We start from the raw sequence: 14487 nt of genomic DNA, 5'->3' as shown, positions 1-14487 counted from the left end.
GCCTTCAAATAAATTACTTTGGGTTATATAATAAAGCTTACAAGATCTTACCATGGAAACATATTTTTCTAGCCAATTACAATACATTGATTGATAATATTTCAGTGATGGTAAAAATGCATCTGCTTACCGAGAATGAGCCATCAGTGGCCCAAAGGACTATATCAGAACTCTAGACTATTGTTTTTTTGTTGTAGATGGTTCCAGTTACTGGTTTAGGTCTCGTGCCCCCTGGCCAGTGTTGATATGCAAGGCTAATTTAAGAAAAGTTTCTGTGGTGCTTTGGCCCTGTCTTGACCACTGGGGGGCATCAAAACAATTAAGATAAAAGGCAAGATGAACAGCTGGGTGCCGGGAATGGGAGGAAGAGATGAGATGGGGAGGCGTTTTGGGGACTTGGAGTTGTCCTGGGTGGTGCTTCAGGGACAACTACGGGACATTGTAGATCCTCCCAGGGCCCACTGGATGGAACATGGGAGAGTATGGGCTATGATGTGGACCATTGACTGTGGGGTGCAGCGATGCCCAGAGATATACTTACCAGGTGCAATGGGTGTGTCGTGATGACGGAAGAGAGTGTTGCTGTGGGAGGAGTGGGGGGTGGGGGCAGTGGGGTTGAATGGGACACATTTTTTTAATGTAATATTTTTTTTTAAATGAATTAAATAAAATAATAAATAAAGTGAAAATAAATAAATAAATAAAAAAGAAAGAAAGGTGAACAAACAAACAGGGAACAAAAGGAAAGGTCATGCGTCAGTGGACTTAAGATACTAACTACTAGGAAGACACTAACTTCAGCCCACATGACTGTGACCTGTAAAAGTTGGATGGGGAACGGATAACCTGCATCTGGCAAATGGCACATTATCAAGTGCCTGTCATTATTTTTTGTTTATTTTTCAGGTTTGACTCTGAAGGACAAGCCTTAGATGGTGTTTCCATCTCCGATCTAAGGAGTGGAGGAATGGGGGGGAGCAACACCAACTGGAAAACCTTATATGAGGTTAAATCGGAGAATCTGGGCCAAGGTGACAAGGTAGCCTGCATTCGTAACTTTCTTTTTAAAAGCATGTAAAGTGTGCAAAAGGATGAGTTTTCAGTTCTGATTTCTGATGCCACCTGTCAGGCATTAATTCAGAGCTATGATTCTTAACTGGGGTTCTGACCAGAGCATGGTGTGTTGGTTGAGAATCACCGCCAGAGCGAAGCAGCCATGCTTACTAATAAAACTGTTGTATTCCTCAGGGATGTTGGGGCAGAAAAGAGTTTACTTCTTAGAGGAATCTTAAAGAAGGGGTAATAACTAGCCTGTGTATTATAATATAAGTTGCCTTTGAGTCTTTTTTTCTTTTCCATGATTGCTCTTGCAGTTTGAAGTGTCCACATATCAAGAAGATGTTTTTGAAGTCATGACTCACAACAAGCATTGGTCAAGTTCTGTGTCACACAGAAAGGTCACATGTTCTTTAATGGACTGTAGAACATTAACCTCTCCTAGGCTGACAGTTGTCAGTATTCTCTGACAAGATTGACTCTGGGGTTTGACGTTGGTTGCCGCTGTCCATTTAATGTTTGTATTTAATGACACCCACCCCTTCCATCTTAACCTAAACTTGTATTCTGTCAGCAGTTCACTATTTAAATCATTCATTTCTCCTTTATGCTCCCAAATAACAGCAACCCCTACTTATTTTCTTCTCATAATATACAAGGTAGTTTTTATTCTTTGTTTTCTCATTTCACTGTGTTCTCTTTTCCATCATTGTCATCAATGGCAACTTATAATGCTATTATAATACCCCAAGAATTGAAAATTGGAAAGATCAGTTCTCTCATACTCTTGTCACCCTGTTTCTTTTTTAGATCTAAGGGTAAACAGTGTGTAGTAAAAAATCAGGTATATAGAGAACACGTATCTGCACCTAAACTTTCAAGTCATGCTTTGAATCTAGACCTAATCTGGAAATACAGACCAACTCTTCAGGCATTCTTCTAGGAGACTTAGCCTAAGTCTCTTGAAACAACCACATTTTTGTTTGGCCTCTGTTGATCTGAGACTTCAGGATGCCCCAGCAGTTGCTGATCTGGCTCTGAATGCAGGGTACCCCCAGAAGGAGCTTTGTACTGCCTGTAAGTCTAATCCTTCATAGTCTTGGTGCTCTCTGTCTCATGTCCCTCTTTTCTCCTGAAGGCTGACTATTTTAGCTGTGTGGCGACAGTGGTGTATCTTCGCAAAGAAAATTGTATGTACCAGGCCTGCCCAACTCAGGACTGCAATAAGAAAGTGATCGATCAACAGAATGGGTTATACCGCTGTGAGAAGTGTGACAGTGAATTTCCCAATTTCAAGTACCGCATGATCCTGTCAGTAAGTAGAATGGGTAGATGAAAACTGCTGTAGTGTTTATGGAGTTCCTCCACACAGCCAGGCACTGTGGACACAGCAGCAAAAACAAGATAACTCATGTTAGGAAGCCTGCAAACAAGTAAGCACTGAAGAGCTTATTGTTGTGTAAATAAGGAAGTGAAGGGTTATTCATTCAACTGAATACTAGCCTTGTTTTCTCCTATTAAAAGTATTTTTCATGCTATGTAGATAGCCCGGCTGATTTTAGTCTGCAGTGTATTAGAACAATTACAGTTTTGGTGGCACTCACCTGCTAACAGTTATGAAGATAAATTAATTTGAAACGGTATTTCTGGAGAGCAGTAATTGAACATATACAGCTGATGGCTATACTTAGTTGTTTTTCTTGTGGATAATGTGTTCCTCAAGCCACAGTGGAGCTGACTTCAGAGGAATGTGATTGTGTGCCGATGTGAGATTGTGGCCCTTTTGCATTGTAAGAATTGTTCTTTCTGCTTTAAGAAACCTTCAAATGATGGGCATAAGTTTTTTTCTTTTAAATGGTCCTACCAAATGATAATGAAAGTATAAGAAAATGGGCACGGATTTTCTAGAAGTCATTTATCAGAAGCTTCAAAACTGTTTGTTTTTCTGACACAATAAACACCTGAAGGGAATTTATTCTGAAGAAATAATCAGAGTTATATCTATAAAAGGATGTCTATTATGCTAATTTTTATTTTGAAAATTGGATACAGCCTTATGTCCTTAATAGTCAATCAATTGATTCCTTTATTGATTCTCCATATACCATGAAGGTGTTAGAATTCACTGTTTATTGACAAAGTTTCCACAGTTAAAATGTTTGAAAACCATTGTTGATGAAGACTCTTAAATGACGTAGGTTAAATGCTAGGCTCTATTAATTGAAAGCAGCAACTTATAAAATGGTATGTCCTATATACATAGGAAACAGACCAGAAGGACAAAGACCAGACTGTCTGTAGTGGGTATTTCCAGTCAGTTTTTATTTTCTTTTATATATTTTTCTGCATTTTCCTTTTTTCCCTCTAGTGAATACTTCTGGCTTTTTTTTTTTTTTTTTTTTTTTTTAACATTTATTTTATTTCTCCCTCCCTCCCCTGCTGTTGTCTGCTCTCTGTGTCCATTCACTGTGTGTTCTTCTGTGTCTGCTTATATTCTCATTAGGCGGCTCCAGGAACCGATCCTGGGACCTTCCAGGGTGGGAGAGAGGCAATTACTCTCTTGCACCATCTCAGCTCCCCTGCTCTGCTGCTGGTTATTCTCTCTCCTGTGTCTCTTGTTGCATCATCTTGCTGTGCCAGCTCTCTGCGTCATCCAGCACTCCTGCACGGGGCAACTTTCCCACACGGGGCAGCATTCCCACACAGGGCTGCATTCCCACGTGCGCCAGCCTGCACTCATCAGGAGGCCTTGGACATTGAATCCTGGACCTCCTATATGGTAGACAGGAGCCCAATTAGTTGAGCCACATCCATTTCCCTGGAATTTTTTTTTTTTTTAACTTAAAACACGAAAGAGTCCATATACATTTTCTATGTTCTTTTCTTTTTTTTATTATTATTTTTTAAAATTTACTTCTCTCTCCTTCCCTGCCCCCCCCCCCGCAAGTTGTCTGCTATCTGTGTCCATTTGCTGTGTGTTCTTCTGTGTCCACTTGGATTCTTGTCAGTGGCACCCAGAATCTATGTCTCCGTTTGTTGCGTCATCTTGCTGCATCAGCTCTCCGTGTGTGCGGCACCATTCTTGGGCAGGCTGCACTTTTTGTGTGTGTGTGGGTGGCTCTCCTTACAGGGTGCACTCCTTGCACGTGGGGCTCCCCTACGTGGGGGACACCCCTGCATGACATAGTACTCCTTACACACATCAGCACTGCATGTGAGCTAGCTCACCACATGGGTCAGGAGGCCTGGGGATTGAACCACGGACCTCCCATGTGGTAGGCAGACGCCCTATCCTTTGGGCCAAATCCTCTTCCCTCTATGTTCTAAATGTTCTTTAAAATGGTAGTTCATCAGGAGAGTTCTACATTTACTCTTCTTATTTTTTGTGGACTATAAACTTTTCATTGAACTATGATAAAGAAAATTGCTTTAGTGAGTTTCCCATCAGCCTTTCCCTGTACACTTGTTTCCTGTGATGCATATCCGTGTGCCTCCCTCCTTGCTATTCACACTCTGAATACAAGGCTCTTTCCTAAGAGGACAGCATGGAATGAACTAGGTGTGAACCCTAACCTGTGATACCCTTACTTTTGTGGATGCTTTCAGCTTTCCTTGGGCTGTCTTATTTCTTATGATATCACTTGATCTTAAAAGCACCATGTGGGAGTGGATGTAGTTCAGTGGTTTGAGTGCCTGCTCCCCAGGCACGAGGTCCCAGATTCAAACCCTGGTACTGCCTAAAAAAAAACGACAAACTCAAGTGCATGCAAGAATGTACAGTCAATTTAAAGTGTAAAGAGTGCCCTAACTTATTGGAGGTTCGTTCAAAACTTTTAGGCCAAAGCTTATCACAGCTGGAGAGGAACTAAGTCCAGGGTGCTTAGATTATGCACCTGAAAGAGAGTTTAGTTGGGCTATACCTGCATTGAGATCTTAAATTCCATATCCATAGCATATTGTGTTCCTGCTGTGATCCAGACTTAAACTTTATTTTATTTTTTATTTTTTTAAAGATTTATTTTATTTATTCCCCCCGCCTTGCGGTTTGCTTGCTGTTTGCTCTCTGTGTCCATTTGCTGCGCATTCTTCTATGTCTTCTTGTCTCCCTTTGTTGCATCATCTTTTGCTGTGCCAACCTTCCGCAGCGTGGGCCATCAGCTCTCTGTGGGCACGGGCCAACTTGCCTTCACAAGGAAACCCTGGGATGCCAACCCAAGGCCTCCCATGTGGCAGACAGGAGCCCAGTCGGTTGAGCCACATCTGCTTCCCCAGACTTACACTTTAAATTTCTTTCTATGGTGCCTTCCACATTCTTTGGAAAAAATGGAGTGTATATAGTGGTAATTTTTCCCCCTGGGAATTACTTTGAGTGGAGTTAATCTAGTCTCCTGAGTGTGTCTTCCTTTATTATTTCTTTGCTGAAATAATGTAGAGTTCTGTTTTTTAGGTAAATATTGCAGATTTTCAAGAGAATCAGTGGGTGACTTCTTTCCAGGAGTCTGCAGAGGCTATCCTCGGACAAAATGCTGCTTACCTTGGGGAATTAAAAGAGAAGGTCAGCCACATGTTATATTATAGCATACTCTTAACACTGACCCCAATTGTGCTTAATATTTTTTGGTTTGTTTCTTTTGTATGTTGTATGTCATTTTTCAGTTTGATGATTATTTGAGAGCTCATCTGATTTCGTCTAAATCTGTCCACTTTGAATGTGCTAAAAATGAGTCTATGAAATAAACAAAGTACTTTATAAATATAAACCACTTCTTTCTTTTATAATATAAACTCCTTCTTAGAAAGTTGAGTCAAACCTGGTTTTAATACATGTATAAGGTACTAGGTATTTCAGGTAATTAGATGGAATTCTTATGAAGCAACTTTCTTTCATAAGATAACTTAATCCATTTCATTTTTATAAATTTACATTTTTACATGCTCATTTATTGTAGGGAATAGATTACCAATTATGTAAACTTAGGAAAGATGTTGCTTGATTAAAAAATGTAAAGAAGACCAATAATAGCACTATTTTCTGAGTCACATAATTTAGCATCTATCTATAGACAGACATAAATGGATAAATTAATGGATAAAATGATATAGCACATGTGGCAAAATGTTAAAATTGATGGCCCTGGAGAGGATGGGGGCATGCCAGAGTTCTCTGTATGGGTTTTGTATTATTTTTATAACTGTCCTGGAAGTTTGAAAGTATCTCGAAAAGTTTAAACTTAAAAAAAAAATTAGCATCTACCTATAGGTTTTTTCCCCCCATGTCATTAAAATTGGTTAGAATACTTACAACAGCCACTAAGAAAAAAGCATTTATCATTTGTTTTGGAATGTTTTTTACTCTTCCCATCCCCAGTTTTGTCTGTCTGGTTCTTCCCCCACCTCTTTTTTTTTTTTTTAAGGACACCAGGGATTGAACCTGGGACCTCATATGTGGGAAGCTGGCACTCAGCCACTTAGCCACATTTGCTCCCCGCCCTACCTTTTTTAAATTGTCTCTGAGATCTCTGAAAATAGTCCCAATAAGCCCTTTTACAGAAATAACTAGAATTAATTTCAAAGTGTGATGATATCTTTTGTCTGTTTTGCCTCTATTTCCTATCAGATTTTAAGGCTGGGGATAGCGTTTCAGGATTTTTTTATTAGCTAATATTATATTTGACTGTTTTTACTGCTGGTAAATGAGGACCATAGAAACTATTCCCTCAGGAACCATGATATTCTTGGAATATGTGTTCCATGCTTTCCCTACTCTTGTAAGAGTAATGAAAGCTGGTATAATTTTCTGAAGGCTTAACATGTTTTATTTACATATCTGAAAGTCCAGAGGACTTTTTTTTTTTTAACATATAAAGTAACCTTTACCAAAAGAAAGAGTTCTACAAGCTGTTTTCCATGTGGCTTGCAAAGATAATATTTGGCTAATGTGAACTCTAAATTTTATTTAAAGTTATAATTTTATTTTATACAAATGTATATAAATTTCTCTAATATCCTCTCTGCTTAGCAGACTTTTTTTTTAATAAAAAGTTGAATCAAATAGTGTTTGATGGGCAAGAGAAAGAGGGAAAGGACTGTGTTTTTTTAGATTTTACCTAAATTTTCCCCCTTTTTGTATCTTCTCCACCTGCTCACCGATTAGTAGTTGCGAATGTAAAGACTGAGAGGAACAATGTTCATTTTAACTTGAACTTCTTTCTGAGTGTTTTCCTCCTGATTCTTAATTCATGATGAGAATGCTAGGCCTCAGATTTAGTCAGTCTCATGGTTTTGAAATCTAGAAATGTATTTCCTAAGAGTGTTTTAATTTTTAATAAAATTTTACTTAACACAGTTTTACATAATGAAATGTCACTTGTAGTTGAGTCATTCCTAAATAATTTCAAATCATGGGGTGTAATAATTTTCTCTGAAAGATTTTTCTCAAAAGTCTTTCCAAAAGTCTTACATAGATATTTCCCAATGGTCCAGTAGTTTCCATGTCTGGATTTTTGTTTTTGCAGAATGAGCAGGCATTTGAGGAAGTTTTCCAGAATGCCAACTTTCGATCTTTCACATTCAGAATCAGGGTCAAACTGGAAACCTACAATGTAAGTAATCTCACTCAACGTAAGGGCTAGCAGAGGTCATTGCTGTGTGTGTCGCCCACCAACATGGCCATAATAGTAGCTGCCAGTTATCTTAACCATACTTAATCATGTCACCAGGTACAGTGATCACTGAGCACACCAAGGTATGAGAGCCCAGAGCTCAACTGTGTGGCCTTCCTGGGCATCGTCCATTCTGCCTGTAAAAGCACTCTTCAATCCCTTGGATGTAAATGAATGAGGAGAGAGAATTCTAGAAATACCCCTGTTCGCTACAGTGTTTACTCAGTCTGTTTTATTATTAGGCCTTGCCCATAATACCTATTAATAGGTGCGTTATTATAAGCTTTAAATAAGATAGGGGGTCAAAGGTGAGCTTGATACCCTAGGGGAAATGGAGTAGGGTCAGGGAGGGATTTGAAGGGCCATTCAGCCCCTCATGGTATAGACAGGGAAAGTGAAGTGTGGAGAGCTCTACTCAACCAGCTTGGTTGACCTGAACCAGGTCTTCCTTCTCTGCTTCGAGTGCTTTTTCTTCACCCCACTTAGCTTTTCTTGAAATGAAAGCTCAGCTTTCAGAACTAGCTGTGTAACTTTGGGCAAGTCACTCATCCTCCCTGGGCCCTTACCTCCTCCTCTGTAAAGAGGATAAGCTGAATTAAAGAAGCCTCCTCAGACCTATCCCATTTGAATTCTAGGTTTGAGTGTTTGGGAGCGTGAGGAAAGGAAGAAAAAGGCATGTGTCAAAGGGACCTTTGTGTCCACTCTCCCAATTCCAGAAATTTTGGCCTTGGATCAGAATTTTTTTCCATTGGGATTAAAACTCTGAATCCCTCATATCTCCATGGTTTTTTCCTGCTGAGATCATTGAAGCCACTGAAACAAAGCGTGTTACCACTGCTTCCCCATGCCTCGGGCTTTCCAGTTAGTCACAAACTCTTTTCTCTTTTCAAGGATGAGTCTCGAATTAAGGCCTCTGTGCTGGACGTGAAACCCGTGGACTACAGAGAATATGGCAGAAGGCTGATCACGAACATCAGGAGGAACGCCGTTCAGTAATGTGAGACAAGCCGTGCCAGCTGGGCAGAAGTTTGAAAATAAAAAGCTGAAATGAAAAGGATTCTCTCCCTGCACCCTCTCTCCCCATCCCCCATGTAACAATTCCACATTGGCTGCACATTTCCTAGAGGCTCTTCATGGTGGACTAAGCAGTTTCCTCTTAGGTGCAGCTTGGAATCCATTGGTAGGAATAGAGAAAATACACTTCGATGTCTGTGGTCTTCAGCCGGCTGTGCCAGACCTAGGAGTCAACCAGCATGTGTAGTGCCCAGCACTCCCTCTGGCTTCAGGCTTTTGCCAATTTTATTAATATTTCATCATCTTTAAGCAGGAATTATGTCGCAAGTAATTGACCCTGAATCTGCAGACAGTGAAATAAATTATGTAACTAGTGTTTTGCTTCTCCAGTGGGGGCACCTTTGCATCTTGGGTTCCTTCCTTGGGAGGGAGAGCGCTGAGGAGGAGTAGTTGCAATACAACCTGGGTATTTTAGTGAGTGTGTCTTCCTAGAATTCAAAGGCTCTCTCTTTAGAGAGGTGCCATGTAGTTATGAATGCTGGGAATGGCAATATGGTAGAATTATTAATCAAAGACTTATCTTTTATATCTGAAGAATATCCTTCCTTCAGGGTTTAATAGACTGAGTCAGGTGGGTCTGATATTAATCAAAATTGTCTCTTCTGAGGAAGGCTGATAAGCATTGACTTGCTGTCCCCTAGGGAAATCCAGGCAACTACAAAGCATAGCTTTAGTTTTCTCTTCAATTAATGTTGCATTTTGGGTTAGTGAATGCACACTTTTCTACCTGTACATATTTCTTGCATTTGTGTTTCATTTCTTGATTAAAGCTGTTAAGTAGAAAAGATTTTGAAGGGCAAAGCCCGTTGTTTCTCTTGCTTAGTTTTAATAAATACTATATTCTCCGCTTGTGAATCCTGCTTTCTTTGAATGCAGATGCAAAGGATTCTTGTAACTGGAAAGCAATTAATTAGCCTTCATAATAAATGTTCACCTGGGGGAGACATTAACTCATTACAAACTCAAAGACTAGTCCAAGGTGTGGATATCATTCCCCGTCATGTTTGCAACCCTGAAATGCCTCTTTAAAAGAATGAAAACACTAAAAACAAAAAGCACTGTGCCCAAGAATGCTGATGATCTGGCACTTTGGGATTTTATTGATGTTTACACAGCAGTCTAACACCAACCAGGCTTTGAAATGTGTAGAGACAGTGAGCCAGTAAGAAAACAGTAATTATGCTACTGGGCTTTTCAGTCAGCAAGAGCATGCTTGCTCTGTGTGTTCTTAATCATTTTAATTATCTATCCGGTTGCTGCAGCCCCCAGCTTGGCGTTTGCTGCACATCTCTTCAAGCATCCAGGCATTGTTGCAGTCAGCCTGCAGCTAGCTATAGGGCCCAGTTTGTAATCTGTGCAAATGCAGTCTATGGAGGCTTTTTTGGAGCTGTAGAGCAATGATAACCTGTCTGTTTTATCCTTGGCTGTTCTCTTTGGGGAGGAACCAGCTATCTCTAGGCAGGATAGCACCCATTGCTGAGAACCTTTTCCTAAGACCCATTAATTGTTTAGATGCATTCCTTCTTACCCTTCTCTAGTCACAGGAGATGATAATTGCGGTGCACTTCATTCTGAGTCTGAGGCCTTACAATTTTACAGCTGCTCTTTTCTCTCTAACCTTGCTTATAACGCATTGACTAGAAAATTACAGTCTTTAGCACTACTGTGGATTGACAAATTGTGGGTTGGAAGTGGTAATCTCGTTTTCAGTCCAGTAACCAGTCTTTTTTATCTACCACTCCCTGCATTCACTCCTCTCTCCAGCATGCGGAGAGGGTTGCCGTAACATGTCCAGAGAACATTGTATCAGTCGCCACTCTCTCAATGACCAGTGTGACAAAATCAGCACGTCTGTATGGGTGAGTTAGAATCTGGGGGTTGGAGGGCTTCTTCTACGGAGGATGTTTAACAAATTTCCCTACTGAAGATCAGGTCACCAGGGAGGAGCATCTGAAATGGGCTCCATCATTCTGCTTTTAAGAGATGTAGGTCCCTGAGGATTGCCTAAATAGATTCTGGCCCACAGTTCTTAGAATTCTCGCAGCTATAGTTTACCCCAAAAGGCTGTACATGTTTATTCCTCATCTTTCACTCATAGGTCAGTGTTGACTTTGCTTATACCATGACATCAGTGTTAAGCAATTGAGAAAAAAAACTCTAATCATTTTGCCTTTATTTGAAGTGGCTCCTGAATTTCCTCCAGTCTCATTGTGAAAAGAGGCAGGGAAAAAAACAAAAGGGTAGTAATCTGATTTCTGTCCATATTTTCAATACTTTATGCTTTCCATTAGAGCCTTGCTAATCTCTAGTGTGCTTTTCTGACTTTTTTGAACTGCAGGGTCAAAAATCTCCCCCTCCCCCACTTTTTTTCTTTGAGTGGCCTGTCTTTGAAAAGTATAAATAATATTGATCGTGGTATTTAATACTCTAATGAAACCCATGGTTATTGACTACATAATTAATATACTGTCTAAAAGTGAAGTTTGTCAGCCCAGTATATAAAGGTTTATATTGACCTGTGTTTCTTTGGCAATATGTCTTCCAGCGTTTTTTTTTAATATAGAAAATGAAACAAGTTGTTTAGTCTCTTCACTTGTAAGGAAGCCATTACTCCCTAGTAAATTGATTATTTCCTTATCTCAAAGAGAGGGTCTGTCCCCTACCCCACCCCCCAGTGGGTTTTGTTTTTGTTTTTGTTTTTTAAGATTTATTTATTTCTCTCCCCCCCACCCCATTGTCTGCTGTGTTTGCTCGCTGTGTGTTCTTCTGTGTCCGTTTGCACACTCGGTGGCACCTGGAATCTGTCTCTTTTTTTGTTGCGTCATCTTGCTGCATCGACTCTCTGTGCGGCGCCATTCCTGAGCAGGCTGCGCTTTTTTTTTTTTTCACGCAGGGCGGCGCTCCTTGCAGGGCACATTCCTTGCACATGGGGCACCCCCACAGAGGGACACCCCTGCGTGGCATGGCACTCCTTGCACGCGGCAGCTCTGCGCATGGGCCAGCTCACCACACGGGTCAGGAGGGATGCTCTATCAGTTGAGACATGTCCGCTTCCTCCCAATTAGTTCTTAGTCTGATAACCCACTTTTGGTAGAGTTCTGGCTTTTTGAAACACTTGTGGAAATAACCTGCTTTTCTTAAAGAGAATAGAATTTAGATACTTTTTTTTCACCTACTTGAAAAACCTTAATTGAGTCAGGAGATTTTCTTTATTAAGTATTGTTAATGTCTGTTAAAAAAGGAAAGGGCGCTATTTGGGCCATTGCTTATTTCTTATACAAGTCAAGCTATATTCATCCTAGGAAAACAGCATACTGAAAAGGAGAAAAAATTACCCATAATCCCCCTAACCAGTCACCACTTGAATAGCTGACCACTTTTTTCTATGCATGTATGTGTATAAATACAGTTTTAGTAAAAATGAAATTTCACTCTGTATAGCATTCTGTAATGCTTTCCTCTAAGCACTAGAGGAGGGACATCTTTTCTATTTTAATCAAAATATAGCTGCATGATCTTAATTGGCATTTGACTTTATGGATGTATAAATTTATTGAGCCAATTCACTTCTGCTGGATGTTTATATTTTCTTTTTCTTTTTTTTTTTTTTAAAGATTTATTTATTTAATTAATTTCCCCCCCACCCCTGCTTGTCTGTTCTTGGTGTCTATTTGCTGCGCCTTGTTTCTTTGTCCGCTTCTGTTGTCATCAGCGGCACGGGAAGTGTGGGCGGCGCCATTCCTGGGCAGGCTGTTCTTTCTTTTCACGCTGGGCGGCTTTCCTCACGGGCGCACTCCTTTTGCGCGTGGGGCTTCCCTACGCGGGGGACACCCCTGTGTGGCACGGCACTCCTTGCGCGCATCAGCACTGCGTATGGGCCAGCTCCACACGGGTCAAGGAGGCCCGGGGTTTGAACCGCGGAACTCCCATGTGGTAGACGGACGCCCTAACCACTGGGCCAAAGTCCGTTTCCCTGTTTATATTTTCTTAACCGTTTTCACAAACTCAGCTTTGGATGGGCAGGAGCATTTATATTTTGTAGTACTGTAAAAATACATGCCTTTTATTCTTGTTCTGTTGTTTTTCCTTTGTCTTGTCCAGTGGTACCTCCCCTAACCCTGTGTGTCTTCAAGTGCTGGCAGGTCATTTGAGTGAGCCCTAAAGTCCTCCCAAGCAAAAGCAGATAGATTAGTGTAAGGAGAGGGAAAAGAAAGGCTTCAGAGCCTTAGGTTATTCCATCCCACCTACCGCGAGGAGGGGGTTGTGGTTATGATGAGGTCTAAACGCTTTTGTTTTCTGCTAATGCATGGCAGAAAGGGCTGCTAATGAGCACATTTGTCTTGCTTTATATATCAAACCTAATTCTTTGTCTAAAACTATTGGTTAATGACTATTAAATTTTTAGTTATATTGGTGATGGCAGGTTTGTTGTTATTGAGTATGTAGTCACTTGTCTTCATTGATCTATTCAAGTCCCTTTTCTAGGGTATTTAAAAATACCTTCTCCCCAAGAACTCTTAGTCTATTTGGAGCAAGGCTTGAGTACCTGAAATGAGTATAAAATAAGACTCGTGGTCCTTACCAAGATCATGAGGAAAGACTTCACAAAGGTTTGGGTGGTTCAAAACTCCTGCAAATTGTGGCCTTTGTGGAAGTCAGGGACTGGCCTGATCTCTCTGGAAGAACGTGTGCAAAGCTTGGTAATGGCCGGTCATTATATAGTCATTACTGACAGATGAAGCTATGCCAGTGCCTGGAAGGTTGGAACAAAGGCACTAAAGGAAATTGGGTTCCTTTACTTGTATTATCTGTCACCAGATTCTTAACTCTTGGGTTGAGTTTGCCATAAGAGTTTGCAACTTGTCAGTGAACTTGTGGGTATATTTGTGATTTTGAACCAACCACCTGGCCATTTTTACAGCCTTTCAGTCTTCCCAGGCTCTTAATGGCTGACACCTTACACCTCTTCTCAGCTGCTGACAAATGTATAATTTTCCAAAAAGTAGAACCTTTTTTTTCCCAGCCTTGAATAGACCTCGTGCAAAATGTAACCCCACCTGCCTCCTGAGAAATATTTATATCCAATTCAAAAGTGATCATGTAAACTTTTAATAATTGGAAGCCATTCTTATAAAATTGTACCTGCTCCCTAGTGTATTACCCAGTTGGTAATTGGAAGCTTGTGCTGTCATTAGAAATGACAGCTTCTTCAGATAACTTTCTTGGTGCTTGTAAAATGCAGATAACCCAGCCTATATTTAGCTTGTGTGTGCTGCAGCTTCCTTTCAATGGTTAGGTAACCTAGGGGCCGGTGCCTGGCGAAGTAGGAGAGCTCGCTGCAGGGAGCAGCAGCTTTGAGCTCGTGAATACCCTACCCTGAAACGGAGTCAGAACACCCGGGACTTTTTAAAAATAAGCCCCAACTGGACTCTCATCTCGCCTCTCACAGTTGACACTGCTGTTCATGTTGAAGTTTATTTATATCTTCAGTCAGCCTTGGTACAGAGGTCATTTCTATTGGTCTAAAATTTCAGAGGCATATGTGTTTGCCTGGGAAAGCTGAGCGCCTCAGCACTTAGGCTTGTAATGCAAAGCTTGTCTTTTGCAGAAGCTTTTCTGCTTCCATAACACCCTTACTCCCACCATCACCACCAATTCCTTCCCACTATTTATTTAAAACTTGAATAGGTTTATC

The 14487-nt window shown here is 40.7% G+C and overlaps 1 protein-coding gene across 1 annotated transcript in view; it reads left to right on the top strand.

Moving 5' to 3' along the window:
- Positions 1 to 9647, top strand: part of RPA1 (replication protein A1) — a 62278-nt gene extending 52631 nt beyond the window's left edge. Inside the window, exons 13-17 of the mRNA XM_058283084.2 lie at positions 907 to 1039; positions 2195 to 2371; positions 5504 to 5611; positions 7572 to 7658; positions 8610 to 9647. Of these exons, the coding sequence (XP_058139067.1) occupies positions 907 to 1039; positions 2195 to 2371; positions 5504 to 5611; positions 7572 to 7658; positions 8610 to 8714 (610 nt within the window). The 3' untranslated portion in view covers positions 8715 to 9647. The remainder of the gene's footprint in view (positions 1 to 906; positions 1040 to 2194; positions 2372 to 5503; positions 5612 to 7571; positions 7659 to 8609) is intronic.
- The last annotated feature ends 4840 nt before the right edge of the window (positions 9648 to 14487 follow it).

The sequence above is a fragment of the Dasypus novemcinctus genome, chromosome 21, assembly GCF_030445035.2.
Source record: "Dasypus novemcinctus isolate mDasNov1 chromosome 21, mDasNov1.1.hap2, whole genome shotgun sequence".
Lineage (NCBI taxonomy): Eukaryota > Metazoa > Chordata > Mammalia > Cingulata > Dasypodidae > Dasypus > Dasypus novemcinctus.
Note: the sequence above shows the minus strand (reverse complement) of the source record. Positions and strands in the feature narration are given on the sequence as shown.